Source organism: Lepidochelys kempii, chromosome 3, assembly GCF_965140265.1.
Source record: "Lepidochelys kempii isolate rLepKem1 chromosome 3, rLepKem1.hap2, whole genome shotgun sequence".
Taxonomy (NCBI): Eukaryota; Metazoa; Chordata; order Testudines; family Cheloniidae; genus Lepidochelys; species Lepidochelys kempii.
Genome location: NC_133258.1, coordinates 48399700 through 48422382, shown reverse-complemented (window position 1 = coordinate 48422382; position 22683 = coordinate 48399700). Strand labels below are relative to the sequence as shown.

At 43.2% G+C, this 22683-nt stretch overlaps 1 protein-coding gene across 8 annotated transcripts in view; it reads right to left on the bottom strand.

Annotated features, from left to right (window-relative positions):
- Window positions 1-4640: 4640 nt before the first annotated feature.
- The window catches only part of PRIM2 (DNA primase subunit 2), a 309065-nt gene continuing 291022 nt past the window's right edge, over window positions 4641-22683 (bottom strand). For all 8 annotated transcript variants that reach the window (XM_073336325.1, XM_073336323.1, XM_073336328.1 and 5 more), the window contains one exon: window positions 4641-5280. In XM_073336325.1, coding sequence (XP_073192426.1) covers window positions 5053-5280 — 228 coding nt within the window. In that variant the 3' untranslated portion in view covers window positions 4641-5052. The remainder of the gene's footprint in view (window positions 5281-22683) is intronic.

Sequence of the window (22683 nt, the reverse complement as noted above, 5' to 3'; positions counted from 1 at the left end):
GTAAGCTCTGGCTGCTATGGTACCCAGAGAAGTCCCATGAAGTCAATTTATTGTATTGGGTTCAAAGTGGGCTTTTCAATACTGAGTTGAAATCCTAGCCCAGGGATCGGCAAGCTGTGGCATGCAGCCCATCAGGGAAATCCGCTGGCAGGCCGTTGACGGTTTGTTTACCTGCAGCGTCCACAGGTTCAGTCGATTGCAGCTCCCACTGGCCACAGTTCGCCATTCCAGGCCAATGGGGGCTGCAGGAAGCCCCCATTGTGAGAGTTAGCATCCTGAATTTCTGTGATTTCACGAAGGCATTTAGGAATTAAGATATAATATCAGTCTCCATACCCAGTTCTTTTTTTGGAAAGTACATGGAATAGAAACCTTTTCCTTTGTGCTGGACTGGAACTCATTCTATACCCCCATGTGTAGGAGAGAGATGACTTCCTGTCTCAGCACGAGTTTGTGCAGTGGGGGGATGGAGGTAAGATGCATTGAGTAACCTGATGTTATGGCCTCCAAAACCCATTTGTTGGAAGTAATCTGTTCCCTGGAAAGTCAGTGTCCAAAGATGGGAGGTGGGTATGCCTTCCTGAGGCCACTGTTTTGGAGTGCCTGGAATATGCCCTGGCAACTGGGGGAGACCCCTGCGTATCCTGTAAGGGCAACTGGACCAGTGCAAGTCCCCAGTGACCTCCTGGCCAACCACTTGATGGTACTCCTCTGACCGGATCCATGGAAGGGTGGAAATGTCTAGAGGAGTAGTGAGAGTGGCTCCAAGGGTGGGAAGAGTAAGACCACATCTCCAGCTAAGAAGAGGATGAGTCTCCTTCCACTGACTATGGGAGTGCTGTTCCCAACAGTGCCAGTGATGAATGCCAAGGGGGTGAGGCAATCATAGCAGGTTTTCCCTTTAATGGTACTGAAGGGCGAACCACCCTGAGTAAGCAACTGAAGTGTGGGTCACTCAGGGGCATAGCCTTATTGCAGGAAACGCAGGGCTGGAAGCCTAGTGACCGAGGCATTTCTTGGAACAAGGAATCAGCTGAAAAACAGATAAAAACTGAAATCTAACTACTTAACTAATAACTTTACTAAAACTATTTATAATATACAGAGGAAAGTCCATTGAGGACTTGTAAATGCAAGAAGAGCAGTTCCAGTGACTGTCACAGGGGCTAAGAAGAAACTGAGGGGGTGTGGGTTTGGCTGGGTGCCTTATACTGGTGCTAGAGCTACCCTGATGGATACCACTGAGGTAAAAATTTTCAGCGATTGTGCATGGGTCGTACATACACCAACAGAATGTGCAAAGAAGAAAAATAGATTCAGTTTGAGAAAGGAAAATGGAGAGGAAGGGGAAGCAAGGAAAATGGAGAGTTATCAGAAGGAAGGATGGATGTAGGGAAGGTACTGACAGCAATAGATATGAGAACAAAGAGATGCCTGGTGAAAGTGAAACAAGCACTGAAGTGAGGGAAGAGTATAATTAAAAGTAAATGAGTTATCTCACATTGAGCACTATTTATTTTTGTGACAAAGTTGGAGAAGGAGGTTATAATGCACTGACTTTATTAAGATTATCTGCAATGGCAAAAGTCTTATGAAGTTCAAATAATTTGCTCAAAAGAGAATCACTTCACCATTCTGAACCTTTATTACCTTGATCAAATTAAATGACAAAATGTTTATTCTGAGGGGGGTTTCAGAAAACTGGGAGCTCTTAAAAAAACGGTTAAGTGTAGAGGGATTGAAATATGTTTTAAAGGGCACACGCTTTCTGGCTTTTTCCCCAGGAGCAATTTCTTAAATCCTGAGGAGGAAATGGCAGTATCTAGGTGGGGGAGTGATTTCAGTCTTAAGATAAAAGCTTCCAGAAAAAGTAAACCGTTCTATTTAAATAAATGCCAATTCATTTTGACTCTACACAGGAATAATGCCAGCTTTGAAGTATATGAAACCCCTTTCAAAGCATGAAACAATTTGACTGTTTTTAATGAACATTGCAATAGATTAAAACTTTAAATTCCATGATCTTTTACTGCAAAAGATCTCTATTTCTCTAGCATTTATTTTTTCATTGAAGAGGGAGAAAATGCACTGCAAAGACAACTTCCCCTAACTTCCTCCCCACAAAAAAGTAAAATGGAGACACAGCCATTCTCTCAATTTATCTTCACACCAATAGATTGTCTTTCCCAGAGGAAAACAGTTGTCAAATTATTCAAGCCCACCATGTTCACCAACAGAATAGCTCCATATTTGCATACACCAATGGCAGACAAGTCACAGAAAACATTCTGTACTAATCTGTTATATTCTATCCCCAACATTACAAAAGAAACCTAGTAAATTGAACTAATTATCACAGTAGTTTGAGGCTTCTCAATTCTTTTTCTTCCAGCTGCAAGGATGTCCTCAGAGTGAATCTAGCATTCAGAGCTGCTGTCAAATTCTCTCTTTAAATGGGCACTTAAATGTAATGTTAAACTGATGTCTGTGGAAGACCTTGATTAAATTTGCAAATGGTATACACTACTCCAAATAGGAAGTTTAAAATTAGCTCATTTTATCTTTCAAGCTTAAAACCCAGAAGTGTTTTTTTAAAGGTTGCAAAGTACCACAAAAGTTGACTTGCAAAGTACACTTTGCAGAATCACTGTATAACAGTAAAAGAAGATTATAATAAACAAAATATCTGCAAAGTCCCTCTGTATTAGGAAAAATAGTTTAAATCCTAAAGTTCTTAAAAATTTTAAATGAATAATATATTTTTTCACGGCTGAAAGCTCATCTTAGAGTCATCTGGTACCTCAGAATCCTTATCTTTTGACTTCATAATGTAGTTTATAAATAGCAGTAAAAAGTTTACAGAAAATGTTCTCCATGATTCTTTTATGTATTTTTCAATTAGATGTTCCAAAGGAAGAAATTGTGATTAGGGCAAAGGGGGTGACGGGAAAAGAATACCTAAAACCACATGAAATAAAGTATCGAAGAATCTCTGCTAAACATGTCAGAAGATTTAACCAGCTCAACTTGCCAGTTTATTCACCTACTCTTATTGTCTTTGCCTTTTCTATCTCTAACAGTATGTATAATCACACAGCCTTTTTTTTTTCCTCAGTGAGGTTACAAGACAACAGAAGTTTAAAGATCTCAAAACCATAAATTCTTCTGTGTCCAAACGTGTGAAAGAAGTTTTCTTTATTAGGCACTTTGTACACCATCCAATTCAAAACACTCTGCTTTCAAAGAAAAACCAAAATTGTCAAAACCCGTGATGTATGTCTTCTCTAGCCTCCAAAAGAGCAACAAAAAGGCATAATTTCAATATCTTGCTAGTAACATCACTTGCATGCAGTAATCTGTTTTTTTCAAGAATGTTACTATTCTGATCCACCTGAGTAATCATAGAATCATAAGAGTGGAAGGGACCTCGAGAACTCATCTAGTCCAGTCCCCTGCACTCATGGCAGGACTAAGTATTATCTAGACCATCCCTGAGAGGTGTTTGTCTAACCTCCTCTTTCACACACTCCCTGTGACTTTAAGCAAGCCACTTAATCTCTCTGTGTCCATCTATAAAATGGTGACACTACACCTTCCTCACCAGGCCCACTTTGTCTGTCTTGTCGATATAGACTGTAAGCTCTTCAGCACAGAGACTCTCTCTTACTAGGTGTATGTCCAGTGCTAAAACCAACAGGGTCTCCAACTGCTACTGAAATACAAAATCTTCATTTCTATCTTCTTCTTCATCTAATTATTAGCATCATACCTATTTTAGGGACTTATGCGTTGCTCCACTCAGGCCATGTCTATACTACCGGCTAAATCAGCACTGCTGTGATCGATGCAGCAGTGTCGATTTAGCGGGTCTGGTGAAGACACACTAAGTCGATGGAAGAGCGCTCTCCCATTGACATCTGTACTCCACCTCCTCGAGAGGCAGAAGCTATGTCGACAGGAGAGCGTCTCCCATTGACACAGTGTGGTGCAGACACTACTGTAAGTCAACCAAAGTTATGTCTACTTCAGTTACGTAATTTACATAACTGAACTAGCGTAAATAGATCAACTTACAGCATTAGTGTAGACCAGCCCTCAGTGTTGCAAGGCCAAGTGACTCCTACTGCTAAGTTTGGTTTTCAGAAATGACATAGGCAATTAGAATCCTAAGTCTGATTGAAATTTAATGAGACTGAGGCTTCTAAGTGCCTATGCCACTTTTGAAAATGAGATTTAACCACCTAAATCACTTAGGCTTTGCACCACTGACTGAAACAGTACCCAAATACCTTTAAAAATCTGGTTCTTAGTCTCTTTGTGCCACAGTTCCATATCTATGAAACTGGGATAATTGTACTCCCAGTTTGTAAAAGTACAGCTGTGAGAATACAACTTTAAAAGACTGTAAGTTGCTCAGATGGTAACGAAGGTCACATGCATACTTTAGACAGAAAGATCAGAATTTTTATAATGATCTGAGTCCTTAACCACCAAACCACAGACTGTAAATAAATACTACTAATTGGAGGTATTCCCCATGTCCCAAGAAATAACATTCCTTAAAAAAGATATATCTGTAAATATGATTTAGGCAGCTTGCATCACTCTAGAAGTGTAATTGAACAAGAAAATATCACAAATTTTTACATTTCAACATATGTTTATTAAGAAAAAAAGTGAAGAGAAAGCTATATAAAAATGAGTATAAGGTGGGAAGATGGGTTACACACAAAATGCTTATGAGCACAGAAACAAGCAGAACAAGTCACAGAAACTGCAATATCATTCAGATTTAGGAACTAACTTTCGGTTCCCATGCCCCAAGCAGTTAAAAATTGACTGCACTTTGGAACTGATGTGCTCTATCTACAAGGAAAAGTACTGGATATAATTACAATGTATGTATCTCTTCTTTCCTTTCATCAGCCAACTTAGAGCGTTACAGGCCCAAGCTATTCAGAAAGCCAGGTGCTTACTCTCTTACTGTGAGGGAAAATGTTGCTAAAATTATAGGGAAGTAACGAAGGGTAGAAAAATAAGCAACAAAGCTTCTCAGTCCTCAGTGAAATATGCATCCAGTCCCTCCAGTTCTGTATCTGCTTCTGTGTTTGAAGAAGTGGGAATGGAACATGAATTTGTTCTTTTCTGACTACTCAGTTTTTGCTGGGAGCTTTCTGGTTCACTTGGTTCTTTCTTCACTTCTCTACCACCACTTAGTAGCTTCTGACTCTCTGCAAAATATTGATTGGGATGATTCAAAGAAAACCCAATATCATCAACCTGTACACAGAAGGAAAGGAAAAGAAATTATTACATGGTATTTCAAAAGATGAATTTTAAACAGATGAACTCATTCAGTAGCATTAGCCATTTAAGTAGTTTAGCTTTTAAGAAAATGGGTGTAGGGGAAATCACTTTGCTGATACTTGTCTGATTCAATACTATCATGCCAAGGATCTAAGTGCAACACAAACCTCCTCCTATATTTTAGGAATAAAACATGATTGTTTTAATATTATTATTAAATATATTATTTTAACATTGTCTTTCTTGTAATGTTGCAGGAACTACATATAAATATCAATAAAACATGCAAAGTAACGTAAGTGTGGAAACTACACAGGTTGTTACAACTTCACCTGGTGAACCCATCCTACTCTTTACATCCATTTTTTTCTCAATTTTGGGGGTGGGCTCCAGACTAGTCTAGGGTGAATGGGCCAGAAGGGAACAGCAGTAAGGACAAAGTTTCATGAAACAAATCTGGATTGGCTGTCAATACAAATGTGAGACCATGGGTAAAACAGTAGATCCACCTCTGTCTGTACTCTCACAGCAGCCCTTTATTGATGTTGACCACTGACGTGATTTATATTCAACAAGGCAGCAGGCTGAGGCAGAAAGCCCATGGCCCAATCTTGTCTGTGCTCTACTGGCACGGGGCTAAGCTGCAAGGACATGTGTGATCCAGCTCCATGGAATCCCAATGGGCCCCTGTCCCACACCAAACAGCACGTGGGCTTCTGATTAGTTGGGAAGAATGAAGAGAAACTACTGTAATGTGCATTCTATTTTATTTTTAATTGCTTTTTAAAGTCAGGCATGTCTCTTCATTCAACTACTATAATGATGTATTTTGGTTTGTAATTGTTCCTATTAGTAAATTCTCTAGTCATTTACAAAATCTGAAAAACAGTTAAACAGTTATCATTAACATTAAAACATTAAAAATAATCTTCCTCTATGGGCCTTTCACCATCTTAAAAGCAAGCTACTCAGGCGTATCCATTTCACAACATCACTTATAACCCCTATCCCTCTTTTCAGGTGCTTACAAGCTTCAAACATCTACCAAAAAGCCAGATAGTCTTTTAAAAGGAGCTCTTAGTCAAGTTTTCCCCAGCATTCACCTTTTCACCCCACCATCATTTTCCCACAAGCCACAGAAAAACCAGGGAGAACAGTTAAAAAGGTCATCAACTTTGGGATCTGGTGAACCAAGGTAGGAGGGAAAATTCTAAAGCTAAGAGCCACCAACTGGGAATTCTTGGCTGCCAATATCTTCCCTTTTTGTACTAGGAAGAGGATGTTGAGGCAAATGCCACAATATCATATGAGAAAAAATTATTTAGGACTTTATAGGTCAAAATCAACACTTTACAGCTCATCTATAAGTCAACCCAAAACCAATGCAATCATGTAACACTGATGTAATTTGCTCTTTGCATGAAACATTGCGGAATAAGTGCAGTCACGTTCTGTACTAGTTCCGAGTTTTGAAAGGTTTTAAATTAGACTGTATTATAATAATCTAGCCTTGATGAGAGAAAAGAATGGATAACTGCAGTGAGGTCCTGCATAAGAAAGAAAAGGTCACAACCTCCTTGCTAAATATATGATGAAAAGCAGTATTAGCAAGTGCAACAGCCTCAGTATGTAGGAGCAATTGGGATTCCAATAGGACTGTCAGGTTGAAAATCTTAGGGTACGTCTTCACTGCCCGCCAGATCAGTGGGCAGCAATCGATCCAGCGGGGATTGATTTATCGTGTCTAGTCTAGACGCGATAAATCAACCCCCGAGCACTTTCCCATCAACTCCTGTACTCCAGCGCCATGAGAGGCACAGGCAGAGTCGATGGGGGAGAGGCACAGGCAGAGTCGATGGGGGAGAGGTAGCAGTTGACTCATCGCAGTGAAGACAGCACGGTAAGTCGATCTAAGTACGTCGACTTCAACTACGTAACTTAGATCAATCCACACACACCCCCGCCCCACTGTAGACCAGAGCTTAGGAACAAGTAGGGGACATACCCACCTCTCCCCTAATTTGGAGGTCTGATTAATCTCTGATATTTCTTCTGGCTATTTTCCCCATTCTCTGTATTACGTGGGTGACTCTTAGCCAGCCTACGCCAGAAGGGTCTGAAGAGAGAACTATGGAACTGAGTGTCTCATCATATTGAAGGCCACTCAACCCAAATCTCTTTACTAGCCTTCTTATTTTATCCATAGAATCTCAGTTTGTTTTTCTGGATAGTAACTCCTTTTTCTTCTTTTATAAAAAATTAGAACAATCTATGAAGCATCTGCTTGTATCAAAATGAAGCTGCAAGATGAGACTGAAATTTTCAAAGATGACTTTGGAATTTACTCACACAACTCCCATTAAATTCAACTGAAACTTGTAGTCAGCTTTTAAAATCTTAAAAGTAGTCTCCACAAACTTCTCCCCCATTTTAAAGTTGAAGGGTACTGCTGAGTCTTTCTAGAACTTCATCAGCTGAAGGAAATTCTGCACTTCTGCTCTATTACACTTTTACTGCTTCTTCTCAGTCTATTTCCCCAAAAATAAATTTCCACAAGGATTTTTCTGCATAATAATATACTGCTCTGATGGCACAAAAATTAATCTGAGAAATTAATGGCTTCTTTGATCCACAAATAAAAAAACAGGAGCACATATTTACGTTTCCTTGCTTTGTGTGTTTAGTCAGACTGTGTTACTTTACGAAAAATATTTATTTTGTCAGTAATCTAGTCATTTGAAACTTTTAAAACTTGTACCAATAATTCTTCCTTAAAGGTTCTTTGCGTCTTCAGAAGTTAACCAACCAGTAATAGACTGAAATTGAATTTCTTCAGCAAGTTTATCAGTTTCATTTACAGATGCAATTAATTCAGCATATAAGGAAAAATAAAACTGTACATGATGTACTGTAAAGAAAAGATGAACTTATAATCTATACTGAGCCAGAGTGAAGGGCATTTTACTTTAAACAAATCTGTTTATTTCATCTAATAGATGATATCAAACATTTCCTTGAATTCAACATATTTTCCTCACATTGACCTTCACGCAAACATTGGTCTCATATTTCTACTGTAGCAAATGTGGTTTTGAAAGGAAGTGAGGCAACAGTGTTGCACCTCTATGATCTTTAGGTTTTAATCAAGTGGTTTCCAATGACAGCTGATAACCAGGCAGCTGGTATTACAAAAAAAGCCATATGGAACAATCATAGTGTTACAGCAAATGGTATCAATTAGCTGTGGTTCATTTTCAAAAAACTTTCACTGAAATGAGATTTGATCACAAAGGACAATGAAAAGCAAGCATACATTCTCCACCCTCCCTGCTTTAAATAAGCAAGAGGATAGTGACATTCATTTTCCAAATAAAGTAGTGAACCGAGGTGGTTAAATAAAATTAGAAATGTAGTAATATTAAAACATCAATATCTGGCAAGTTATAACAAAGATGACAGTTATCTCTATAATTATAATAAAATATGTTTTTGCTTACATTTTTAACATCACGTACTGTAACTATACAGATCTAAAATGTTCTGTACTAGAAAGTTCACTAAACAGTTATACTCACAAAGATTTTATGGCATCAGGCAAGAATAGTAAATATTTACAAATACTCAAGAATAATGTTTTTCAAAAAAGACAGTAATTTAGAAATAAACTGCTGTAGTACCAATTGCTGGAGAAGCGTCACTCATGCAAATTAGGTAGGCATTAATTAATTTAATTTAATTCTTGTTCAAGATGTGTTAGCCACTTTATTATTTATCTACATGCTAAACTGAGCCCTTAAAATATGTTTATTTAGACTGCTCTTGAATTTTGGCATGCAATCTGATTTCAAAGCAACCATCATTTTTATACAACTGGCACTATGGCAGGCTGCCTATAATCTATCAATAATTAATAGTTGATTAATTCATTAATCAGTGTGTTTTTTCTTTAAAATTAGTACAGCTTGTCCACATGCAGCTCAGACCTCTAATTTCTTCGGTAAGGAAATATGCTTCTCCCAATATTTGAATTAAATATTATTTCTATGGTGATTGTGTAAAGGCATTTCTTTGCATTCTGCTACTTTGCTATGGTTTCTCATTTTCAGTCTTGTATATTTTGTATGACTGACTCACTTGCACTTCCTTTCATATAAATAAGGCCCTACCAAATTCACAGTTAATTTTGGTCAATTTCTCAGTCATGGGATTTTAAAAATCATAAATTTCATGGCTTCAGATGCTGGTCCTGGCTGTACTGGTGAGGGATGGGACTTCCTCTTCCCCTGCAGGGGCCACTCCCAGGGCAGACCCACCTTCAGTAACCTCCCCCGGCTGCAGGAACTTCTGCAGCTGTTGGATGGGAGCCCATTTCTGAAGGCGACACCACTGCCAGCAGCAGCACAGAAATAAGGATGTCATGGTATGGTTTTGCCACCTTTACTTTTGCACTGCTGCGGACTCTGGCACTGCCTTCAGAGCTGGGCAGCCAGCCACTCTCCGCTGATCTCCAACAACCCAGCTCTGAAGGCAGCGCAGAAGTAAAGGTGGCAATACTGCGACCCCCCTGCCCCAAACCCTCTTTTGGGTTGAGACCCCTAGTTTGAGAAACACTGGTCTCCTCTGTGAAATCTGTACAGTATAGGGCAAAAGTATACAAAAGTCCAGATTTCACGGGGAAGACCAGATTTCATGGTCCGTAATACATTTTTCACAACCATGAATTTGATAGGGCCCTAAATATGAATCAAAAACCACTGCCAACAACAGTCTAAAATGGTAAGTCATAAACGAGAATATGAAATAATTTATTTCAAATTCAAGTAAAAATCCTAGTATCCAAATAATCTGCTCAAATTTAGCCAAGTTACAAGCCTCTGAAAAATTGACAACATTCTCAGTAGAGGCTTGTTAGAGTCTGGCAGCTAAATTCTCTGAAGATTATTTCTTCACTGGGCATGTTCCATCCCTAGGCTATAGGTGCTGAGTAGGACTTTTCCTACTCCTGGTTTGTTCTCCTGGTTGCTAGAGCCACTGTGGCACTGGCTACAGAAACTGAGAGCTAGGAGACTGTCTCATCTATGCTCTCAGTGTTCCCACTGTTGGTACTCCAGGCATTGTGGAGGTGTCAGGGTTCCCTCCTGACTCTGAACTTTAGGGTACAGATGTGGGGACCCACATGAAAGACCTCCAAAGCTTATTTCTACCAGCTTAGGTTAAAACTTCCCCAATGCACAAATTCTCCCTTGTACGTTGGATTAGGTAAACGCTACCACCACCAAGTAATTTAACAAGGAATCAGGGAAAGGACAACTTGGAGTCCTATTCCCCCAAAATATCCCCCCCAAGCCCTACACCCCACTTTCCTGGGGAGGCTTGAGAATAAACAAGCTGAGCCCAGACCAGCCTTGGTTTTTTTAGGATACTAAAAAAATCCAATCAGATTCTTTAAAAAAACAGAACTTTATTAGAAAGAAAAAAAGTAAAAGAAGCACCTCTGTGAAATTAGAATGGGAGATAATCTCACACGGCTATTAGATTCAACACACAGAGAATTTCCCTCTAGGCAAAACCTTAAAGTTACAAAAAGAAAAACTAGGAATACATCTTCCTCTCAGCACAGAGAAAATCACAAGTCAAAACAAAAGATAATCTAATGTATTTCTTTGCTAAATACTAAGGAGTTGGAGTGCTTGCTTTCTTGTTCTGTCTCTGGCAAAAGACACACGGAACAGACAAAGCCTTTTTCCCTCCCTAGATTTGAAAGTATCTTGTCCCCTTATTGGTCCTTTTGGTCAGGTGCCAGCCAGGTTACTTGAGCTTCTTAACCCCTTACTAGTAAGAGGTTTTTGTGCCTCTGGCCAGGAGGGATTTTATAGTACTGTATACAGACAGGTGGTTACCCTTCCCTTTATTTTTATGACAGGAGGAAAATGAGGAAGCAACCTGATTGGAACAGAGAGGGATGACTAATGAGAAAGGGGAGTATTTACAGGAGCTAGAGGGTGAGGAGGAGTAGAAGTGGGAGGAGGCAGTAGTGAGATGATGTGGGGAAGGGAAAGGAGAGGGGAAATGGAGGGGTTGTGGCTAAGAGCAGAGAGCTTTGGTGTAGGGATAGAGGGCATATAGCCACAGAAAGGGAGGGAGGCAGTGGCCAGGGGACAAGGTATTTGATAGGAATACGGATGAAGAATGGCAGGATGTAGGACCCCTACAGATGTCAGCCCTATTAATAAAAATTATGAACACCTTTTTTGGATGCAGATATCTGATTTTTGTACAGTTTTGCCTCTAATAACTAGAAGAGTTCACTTCTGCCTGGTATCCACCCATTACTTTTGGGGCTGATATTGAATAAGCCTAGTCCCATACCTTCTGAGTGGCAGCTGAGCGCTAATGATCTATTAACCCCCTTTTTATTGTCTTATTATGAGGCAGCTCAGTTCTCTTTGCTCCAGTCCTATTCAGCTCCTCTGTCACCCTTCCCTTAATAGGCTCGGTTCTCCTGTGCCTGATGTCTCAGACCAACGACAGCTTCCCTGTTGTCTGGGGGCATAAAACTTGACTCTTACTTACCTAAATAGTTCTTTCCCTTGTTTTAGGGCCTTTGGCAATACTTTTTCAGTCTGTTTGCAACATAGTAGAATTAAAATGAAGAAGAAATTATAAGAAAATATAAATTCTCTCATTAGAGATAAATAATAAGCTGGACTTGTGCAAACAGTAAGCTGCAAAAGCATGGTCCTTAGGCTAGAACAAAGAGTACACAGCTTTGGAGAGGGAATATATATAATATATAAATTGGGGCTGTGAGACAACTATTGTGGGTTTACATCTTCAGACTCCTACCTTGTAAAGTAATATAGGAAAGAAATAGTAACTACAAACTATTTATCCAAGGAAGGGAATACAATCCCAAATAGATTTTAGATACATGCACTGGAGATTTAATAAGAAATAATGGCCTACTGTTGCCAACTCTCATGATTTATCACAAGTGTTGCAATATTGGCTGGCTATCTTAAAGCTCCAGCTCCCAGATTCTGGTGATTACATGATAATTTCAGCTTTCATTTAAAAGATAAGTTTCTCACCCCCCAGGGTTGCTGAGAACTCAAAAACTAGAAGTCAAATAAAAAACCCCCACAATCAATTATTTTTTAAATATCTGATGATTTTAAGCAAATCTTATGAGTGGGGGGGGCACCCTGATTCATGGGTTTTTTTAATGTTTGGGATTGGAAATATGGAGTGCATTTGTGTAAATATCTTTATGGATGAGATCACAAATGAGGCATGTCAAAAGTAATTTGAATGGTGTAACTAAGGACTTCCTCAGGGACATAATGATATCACAAGAAACCTGACACCTGTAGGTCTATTTCTCTACTCTGACTCTTTGACAGTCTTCCCAGAAAGAGGAACAGGGAAAATGGGGGAGCTGAGGATTGGATGGACTCTAGTAACGTGAAACTTCATGTAAGTAATGCACACTTTATGTTTTGCTTTAGTCTGATTTTCTCTCACTATTCTTACTATTGTTTTTACTACAATCTTGGTGGTATTAATTTGAGAATTCTATGCAGACTACCCTGAAGAGGAGGATCAACTTTCAACATCTAATAAGAGGTTGATGGAAGGGAGGATGGAGCAGTTTAGGATTCTCAGCCAAAAGGACATAGACTAAGGAATCCTCTCTCAAGGGGTGTTCGTATCGTTTTCAGGAATACTATCCAATAAATACAGGAGAAACACCTACTTACTATGTTACAGCCCTGGCTGGATACTCACCAGGATGCTATGTTTGAATCCACCCACTGGATCTCCACATGTTCTTCAACTTACTTGCCAGAAGCTAGGCATTATCTCTGGGTGCCAACTCCCTGTTTAACATACCTTCCCAGGGCTGGCCTTAGGGAAAATGGCACCCTGGGTGAACTTGCATTTTGGTGCTCCTGGCCCCTGTGGGCATGGCGCTCCCCCTTTTCCCCTGGCTCCCCATGGGCTCCTCACCCCTAACACCTGCACTGTGCCCCCTTTGCCCCTATGCCTGCTCCCCCTCCACGCCACTAATCCCTATACCCCTTCACTCCCAACCTATGCCCCCTCATGCGTACTAACCCGTACACTGTGCCACCTTCACCCCAACCCCTGCATTCCCCTCCTGCGCCCCTAACTCCTGCCCCGTGCCCCCTTCACTCCTGCCCCCTGCACTCCTCTGCTGTGCCCCTAACACCTGCACTGTGCCCCCTTCATCCCAATCCCTGCCCCTTCCTGCGGGGCTCTGGAGGCGATTTAAAGGGCCCAGAGCTCCGGCTGCTGCGGGGAGCCCCAGGCCCTTTAAATTACCAGCCTGAGGAAGCCGATCCGGCACGGCATACTGGCCCATACCGGCTTAATTTCATCTCTGACAGCAGCACACACAGATTCCCCCTGTCCAGTCACCCCAGCTCAGTGGAGACTAGGTACATGGTGGAGGTGGCAGGGGGACACCCCGATATCAGTCCTTCTCTCCCCCCTCCCCCAGCAGACAGGAGGATGCTCTCAGTCTGGAGTGGCCAGGGGCTCTGGGAGAGGAGGGGAGGGGGGGAGAAAAAGGAGCAACAGTGGCTGCACACAGCAGTGGAGCAAGGGGGAAGGAGGGCCATCCCTGCTCTGGAGGAGTCACCTGGCTCAGCTGGTTGTCCAACTGCCCCCCTGCAGCTCAGGTACCTGCTCCCCACTCCAGACGCTGCTGCTCTGCCTGCCACCTCCATTGTGGCAGGTCAGGTGGGAATCAGGCAAACCCTCTGCAGGGGGCCTTCCTGGGCGACCACCCATACAGCTCATCTGGCCCTATACCTTCCTAAGGCTACCCCTTCCTGCTTCTCCACGTGGGCACCAATGATACTGCCAAGAATGACCTTGAGCGGATCACTGCAGACTACGTGGCTCTGGGAAGAAGGATAAAGGAGTTTGAGGCGCAAGTGGTGTTCTCGTCCATCCTCCCCGGGGAAGGAAAAGGCCGGGGTAGGGACCGTCGAATCGTGGAAATCAATGAATGGCTACGCAGGTGGTGTTGGAGAGAAGGCTTTGGATTCTTTGACCATGGGATGGTGTTCCATGAAGGAGGAGTGCTGGGCAGAGACGGGCTCCACCTAACAAAGAGAGGGAAGAGCATCTTTGCGAGCAGGCTGGCTAACCTAGTGAGGAGGGCTTTAAACTAGGTTCAAAGGAGACCAAACTAGGTTTGGAAGGAGACCAAACCCCTGAGGTAAGTGGGAAAGCGGGATACCGGGAGGAAGCACAGGCAGGAACGTCTGTGAGGGGAGGGCTCCTACCTCATACTGAGAATGAGGGGCGATCAGCAGGTTATCTCAAGTGCCTATATACAAATGCACAAAGCCTTGAAAACAAGCAGGGAGAACTGGAGGTCCTGGTGATGTCAAGGAATTATGACGTGATTGGAATAACAGAGACTTGGTGGGATAACTCACATGACTGGAGTACTGTCACGGATGGTTATAAACTGTTCAGGAAGGACAGGCAGGGCAGAAAAGGTGGGGGAGTAGCACTGTATGTAAGGAAGCAGCATGACTGCTCAGAGCTCTGGTATGAAACTGCAGAAAAACCTGAGTGTCTCTGGATTAAGTTTAGAAGCGTGAGCAACAAGGGTGATGTAGTGGTGGGAGTCTGCTATAGACCACCGGACCAGGGGGATGAGGTGGATGAGGCTTTCTTCCGGCAACTCGTAGAAGCTACTAGATCGCACGCCCTGGTTCTCATGGGCGACTTTAATCTTCCTGATATCTGCTGGGAGAGCACTACAGTGGTGCATAGACAATCCAGGAAGTTTTTGGAAAATGTAGGGGACAATTTCCTGGTGCAAGTGCTAGAGGAGCCAACTGGGGGGGGAGCTTTTCTTGACCTGCTACTCACAAACCAGGAAGAATTAGTGGGGGAAGCAAAAGTGGATGGGAATCTGGGAGGCAGTGACCATGAGTTGGTTGAGTTCAGGATCCTGACACAGGGAAGAAAGGTAAGCAGCAGAATATGGACCCTGGACTTCAGGAAAGCAGACTTCGACTCCCTCAGGGAACTGATGGGTAGGATCCCCTGGGGGAACAACATGAAGGGGAAAGGAGTCCAGGAGAGCTGGCTGTATTTCAAGGAATCCCTATTGAGTTTACAGGGACAAACCATCCCGATGTGTCGAAAGAATAGTAAATATGGCAGGTGACCAGCTTGGCTTAACGGTGAAATCCTTGCGGATCTTAAACATAAAAAAGAAGCTTACAAGAAGTGGAAGACTGGACAAATGACCAGGGAAGAGTATAAAAATATTGCTCGGGCATGTAGGAATGAAATCAGGAGGGCCAAATCACACCTGGAGTTGCAGCTAGCAAGAGACGTTAAGAGTAAAAAGAAGGGTTTCTTCAGGTATTTTGGCAACAAGAAGAAAGCCAAGGAAAGTGTGGGCCCCTTACTGAATGAGGGAGTCAACCTAGTGACAGAGGATGTGGAAAAAGCTAATGTACTCAATGCTTTTTTTGCCTCTGTCTTCACGAACAAGGTCAGCTCCCAGACTGCTGCGCTGGGCATCACAGCATGGGGAGTAGGTGGCCAGCCCTCTGTGGAGAAAGAGGTGGTTAGGTACTATTTAGAAAAGCTGGAAGTGCACAAGTCCATGGGGCCGGAGGAGTTGCATCCGAGAGTGCTAAAGGAATTGGCGGCAGTGATTGCAGAGCCATTGGCCATTATCTTTGAAAACTCGTGGCGAACGGGGGAAGTCCCGGATGGCTGGAAAAAGGCTAATGTAGTGCCAATCTTTAAAAAAGGGAAGAAGGAGGATCCTGGGAACTACAGGCCAGTCAGTCTCACTTCAGTCCCTGGAAAAATCATGGAGCAGGTCCTCAAGGAATCAATCCTGAAGCACTTACACGAGAGGAAAGTGATCAGGAACAGTCAGCATGGATTCACCAAGGGAAGGTCATGCCTGACTAATCTAATCGTCTTCTATGATGAGATTACTGGTTCTGTGGATGAAGGGAAAGCAGTGGATGTATTGTTTCTTGACTTTAGCAAAGCTTTTGACATGGTCTCCCATAGTATTCTTGTCAGCAAGTTAAAGAAGTATGGGCTGGATGAATGCACTATAAGGTGGGTAGAAAGCTGGCTAGATTGTCGGGCTCAACGGGTAGTGATCAATGGCTCCATGTCTAGTTGGCAGCCGGTATCAAGTGGAGTGCCCCAAGGGTCGGTCCTGGGGCCGGTTTTGTTCAATATGTTCATAAATGATCTGGAGGATGGTGTGGATTGCACCCTCAGCAAGTTTGCAGATGATACTAAACTAGGAGGAGTGGTAGGTACGCTGGAGGGCAGGGATAGGATACAAAGGGACCTAGACAAATTGGAGGATTGGGCCAAAAGAAATTTGATGAGGTTCAACAAAGACAAGTGCAGAGTCCTGCACTTAGGACGGAAGAATCCCATGCACCACTACAGACTAGGGACCGAGTGGCTAGGCAGCAGTTCTGCAGAAAAGGACCTAGGGGTTACAGTGGACGAGAAGCTGGATATGAGTCAACAGTGTGCCCTTGTTGCCAAGAAGGCCAATGGCATTTTGGGATGTATAAGTAGGGGCATTGCCAGCAGATAGAGAGACGTGATCGTTCCCCTCTATTCGACATTGGTGAGGCCTCATCTGGAGTACTGTGTCCAGTTTTGGGCCCCGCATTACAAGAAGGATGTGGATAAATTGGAGAGAGTCCAGCGAAGGGCAACAAAAATGATTAGGGGTCTGGACCACATGACTTATGAGGAGAGGCTGAGGGAACTGGGATTGTTTAGTCTGCAGAAGAGAGGAATGAGGTGGGATTTGATAGCTGCTTTCAACTACCTGAGAGGTGGTTCCAAAGAGGATGGTTCTATTCTCAGTGGTAGAAGAGGACAGGACAAGGAGTAATGGTCTCAAGTTGCAGTGGGGGAGGTTTAGGTTGGCTATTAGGAAAAACTTTTTCACTAGGAGGGTGGTGAAATACTGGAATGCGTTACCTAGGGAGGTGGTAGAATCTCCTTCCTTAGAAGTTTTTAAGGTCAGGCTTGACAAAGCCCTGGCTGGGATGATTTAATTGGGGATTGATCCTGCTTTGAGCAGGGGGTTGGACTAGATGATCTCCTGAGGTCCCTTCCAACCCTGATATTCTATGATTCTAAGGTAAGGGCCTCTGCAGTCCAACTACCTAGGGCATGAAGCTAGTGCACACTCTTCAGAGTTCAAAGCGATGGACCATCTGGAATACTTTGTGATAGTTAAAGCAAGTAACAGAAATTTCTAAACCGATCACATGAGATCTACAGAAAAATTACACAAAACCTGCATGTAAAACCCTTCCTTCAGTGTTCTTGCCACTTTGAGAGCCCACTGCTTTTTGGTCAGTCCTTTTGGTGTCTCAACACCCTCCTGCCCATTCTTGCCTTCTTGTTCTGGTCAGTGAGAGTCCCTCCTAAGAGCAGAACTTGACCTTTTTAATAAAATTGCAGACCTCCATGTCAGATAACACCCTGAGTGGCTTCGAGTCCCTTGTCAGGTGATTTCTTGCTTGGTTACAGCCCACCTTAAGTCTATACTAGGAAAGTGGTTTTCCCTATGTAGCAGCCATCTCATTGTTCTATGGTCCTTCCACCTGAATGGAAGACCACCAGGTTAATTACTCTCCATTGCTCTTTTTTAGTAGCCTTCTTTCCTAGTGGGGGCCCACAGTCTCTTTTAACACCTCCTAGATATTCTAGTCCAGGGGTTCTCAATCTTTTTCTCTCTGAGTCCCCCCTCGACATGCTATAAAAACTCCAGGGCCCAGGTAGGGGGAGGTGCTTTGAGGCAGAGGTCTTGGGCGTAGGTATAAATTTGACTTCTATGCGGGGGAGGGCAGGGGCCAGTCGGGCTTGAGCCACCTCTGCATGGCGGGGTCCAGGGAGGGAGTGCCACCTCCTGACTCACCTCAGCAGGACACCCAGCCTGTCTGGGTTCAGGGGGTGGCCCGCAAGCAAAAATTATAACTCAAGTGTTGGGGAGCTTAGCTCAAAAAGTTTGAAAACAGGTTAGGGTGCAAGGAGTGGATAGCTACGGGCCGTGTGCAGACGGGGTAGTTCAAGGTGCAGGGAAGAGGTAGCTGGGGATGTGTGCACACAGGAGGGTGGCTAGGGGCTATGTTCAGGCAGCGGGGGGTAGCTCAGGGTGCAGGGAGATGGGTAGCTGTGACTGTGTACAGGCAGAGGGGGTAGCTCAGGGTGCAGGGAAGGGGGTACTAGGGGCCATGTGTGGGCGGGGGGGTAGGTCGGGGGCAGGGAGAGGGGCATTAGGGGCTGTGTGCTGGGAAGACTCCCCTGCAGTCCTTGTTCCCAGAGGGGTCTGCCTGCCATGGAGCTGGGTCTCCCCACCCAGGGAGCTCTTACCAGCTGCCTCTATGGGAGCAAAGGGGGCTGAGAGCTGAGGAGCAGCTTCAACCTGGGGCACTGGCAGGAGAGGAACGCTGTCGCTGCCTGTTCCATGGCACCAGCCAGAGCAGCAGCTGCCCTGCAGTGCCTGGATCTGCCTTCCTGCCTGCAACCTTGCCGGGGGATGGGGAGGGCCAGGGAGGTGTGGAGCTACCCCCAGACTGCCATGCACTTGTGCTGCAGTTTGGGGTGGGCAATGCCTTCTGTCAAGGTTCCTTCCCCACTCTGAACTCTAGGGTACAGTTGTGGGGACCTACATGAAAGACCCCCTAAGCTTATTCTTACCAGCTTAGGTTAAAACTTCCCCAAGGTACAAACTTTGCCTTGTCCTTGAATCGTATGCTGCCACCAGCAAGCGATTTAAACAAAGAACAGGGTAAGCGCCCACTTGGAGATGTCTTCCCCAAAAATATCCCTCCAAGCCCTACACCGCTTTTCCTGGGGAAGGCTTGATGATAATATCCTTACCAATTGGTACAGGTGAACACAGACTCAAACCCTTGGATCTTAAGAACAATGAGAAATCAATCAGGTTCTTAAAAGAAGAATTTTATTTAAAGAAAAGGTAAAAGAATCACGTCTGTAAAATCAGGATGGTAAATACTTTACAGGGTAATCAAATTCAAAACAGAGAATCCCTCTAGGCAAAACCTTAAGTTACAAGAAGACACAAAAACAGGAATACACATTCTCTCCAGCACAGCAAATTTTACAAGCCAAAACACAAAGAAAACCTAACGCATTTTCTAGCTAGATTACTTACTAACTTTACAGGAGTCGGAAGGCTTGCATCCTTGATCTGTTCCCACCAAAGGTATCACACAGACAGACAAAAGCCTTTTCCCCTCCTCTAGATTTAAAAGTATCTTGTCCCCTCATTGGTCATTTTGTGTCAGGTGCCAGTGGGATTACCTTAGCTTCTTAACCCTTTATAGGTGAAAGGGTTTTGCCTCTGGCCAGGAGGGATTTTATAGCATGGTATACAGAAAGGTGGTTACCCTTCCCATTTATTACACGCTCCATGTCCCCAACTCTTCTGATGGGCTCAAGGTTTCTGCCCCACAGGGAGCACCAGGGTTTGGGGCTCTGGGCTTCAGACCCACGTGGGGGCGCCAAGGATCAGGACTTCAGCCCTGCGGCCCCCTTGAAAGGGCTTACAGACCCCTGATTGAGAACTGCTGTTCTAGTCCATTATGAAAGTTAAAAAAGCAAAAGTAAAGGTGCAGTACAATTTACAATCAAAATGGCATTCACAAAACAGAATGGAATCTGCAGACTAATATAGACATATGTAGACATGCACTAATTTTTCACAGACCACAAAAGAATTTAAGAGAGCTAAGGTTACAGACAGCCAATATATCCATTTAAATAATTACCTCCCCGGTAAACTTTCTATATTATAGGTGCAGACACTAAGATAAAGCCAGGGGTGTGACATTAAGGTATGATTGGATAATGTAAGTATGTAATCAACCAGAAGATGTCACGGGAAAGTAAAATATTAACAAGCAGGGTATAAAAGCTTAGTTTTGAGAGAGAGAGAAACTTGGAACACAGGGACACTTGCAAGCCTGTTCTCCAGATTGGCGATGTATTAACCTTTTCCTTTCTGTGCTGTGCTGTCTTGTCTAACAAACACCAATTTAGCTTGACAGGTTTCAGAGTGTTTTCCGTGTTAGTCTGTATCAGCAAAAACAACAAGGAGTCCTTCTGGCACCTTAGAGACTAAATTCTTGATCTTCCCCTGTTTGCTGTATAGGATGTTGATCAGGTGGTTCCACAGTTTCTCTGAGAGTGTGTGGCACAATCTCGCACCATAGTCTTTGTGGTATGTTGATTGCAATGGATTTTTTACATTCAGTCCTTTTGGTATGATGTCTATTTGTTTGCATTTGGTGCCACAAGGACTCCTCATTCAATTTAGCTTGGTTATTGATCAGTGAGATGTCAGATAATCTAAATTGAGCCCTAATACACTACAAAAATTATACTACTACAGAATTATGAAGTATTAGTATTGTCTAGCAGTACTTGGAACTTTACAGAATTAAGTCATTTAATCTCTTTTCATAGGCCATTAAAAAAGAAAAGATATTTCAAAGTAGCAACTCGGTGAACAGCCAATTCAGGACTCATTAAACCATTCTTTCAGCAGTGCAATAAGAATTTAATCCATTAATTTTACAAAACAGAATGATCTAATTAACAAAAAATTTAAGCCACCCGAATGGGCTTCATATCCCAGTAGACTAAAACATTAAACCCATGTAACTACAGAAATCAGTTTCTTTCCTGATGCTGATGACTAGAACAGCAATAAAATCTGGTGACTTCATACATGGAATAATAAGACATATGTGTCAGTCAGGCTTCGCAGTGGGGCATTATGACCCAGGGACTTCTTGGTACCCACTGGCAGAGGGCACAGGGGTGCATAGGGTTGCAGGGATCCCCTGAGTCCACCATAAATGTTCATCAAAAAATGTCACACAAGGTCCCTACTGAAAGCTTTAGTGTCACACTGATCATCACAACTACTGCAAAATGTATGGATGGATAATATTTAAGGAGTTATGTATATATACTAAAAATTATGCTCTAAAGATCTGTGAGTTGGGGCTGGTCACCAGAAGATGATAAAGAAGTTTCTTTCAGGCAAGAGACACTTATCCAGCTGTCTGACTGTATTGTGGCAAATTGCCAGTACGATTATGATGGGTCCCACGCCTCCTCTTCTGGGGGAGGGGGGTGTTCAGGGTGCAGTTTCCTGCCCCTGAACTAGGGTATCTACTGTCCCACTAGTAACCCAGAGAAGGGTAGTAGAGAGGGAGGGACCCGGGCCTGCCCTCTACTCCAGGTCCCAGCCCAGGGGCCCTAGGGATAGTGGTAAACCACTTGAACTAGTACTTCCTTCCCCTGGGCTACCTCCCTCTTCTGCTCTTCAGCTTGTGGGGCTTCCTGCCCTCTCTCTCTCTGCACAAGCCAGGTGTCTCTTTACCTAGGGTTTTGGTCTTCTAGCCAGCCACGGCACTTCTCCAAACTCTCCTCTACTCCAACTCCTTCAAACTGCTTCTGCTCCAACTCCTTCCCCTGGCTGATTGAAGCAGGGTGTTTTTATCAGGTGACTGGCTTCAGGTGCTTTTAATTAATCTACAGAAATCTTTCTTCCCTCTACAAGGAATAAGGCTTCTCCTCATCCTGGGACTTACATATCTCTCCTATATCACTCTCCTGCTGCCTTCTGGCTATGCTGTATAACAATATGTAAATTGAGTATTGTATACTTCACAATGAATGCCAATTTACAGTCTGAGCAAAATGCTAATCAAGTGATTGGAAAGTCTCCAGGGGAGACTCTATACAGGAATAAAGAAGCAGTGAGGGGGATTCTGTTTACAAGTGAATCCAATGGATGTTTGGAACTACATTTGGGGGCAAAAGCACATGCAGGTATCTTCACGAAGAGGACAAGCTGCCAACTGGCATGTCTTGTGAATGGAGGATCACACCTAGTCTGACTGTTTAACTTTGGGAGAAAATCTAACTTTTATTAGACAGGAGAATGTCTTGTTAGTTAAGTTCAGGCTCTAAAAAGCATGTTATGATTTTATTTTATATATAACCACTTGTTCTTCTCAAGTCCCTGTTCTTTGTTAAATTAACTTGTTTTCACTATAAACAAATCTTAGGTCTTGTCCATACCTGAGGCTGTGTCTAGGGCACGTGTAGCTACATGCTGCAGTGAAAGGCATGCTGTGTCCACGCTCAATGTAGTGTGTAGATAAGTGCAGCTGTGAAAGGCTCTGACAGTGGAGAGGCCATGGGGAAAGACCCTGGAAAGGCACTGAATTTAGCCATATGGAGTGGAAATCTATCAACTTCATGAAAAAACTTGTACAG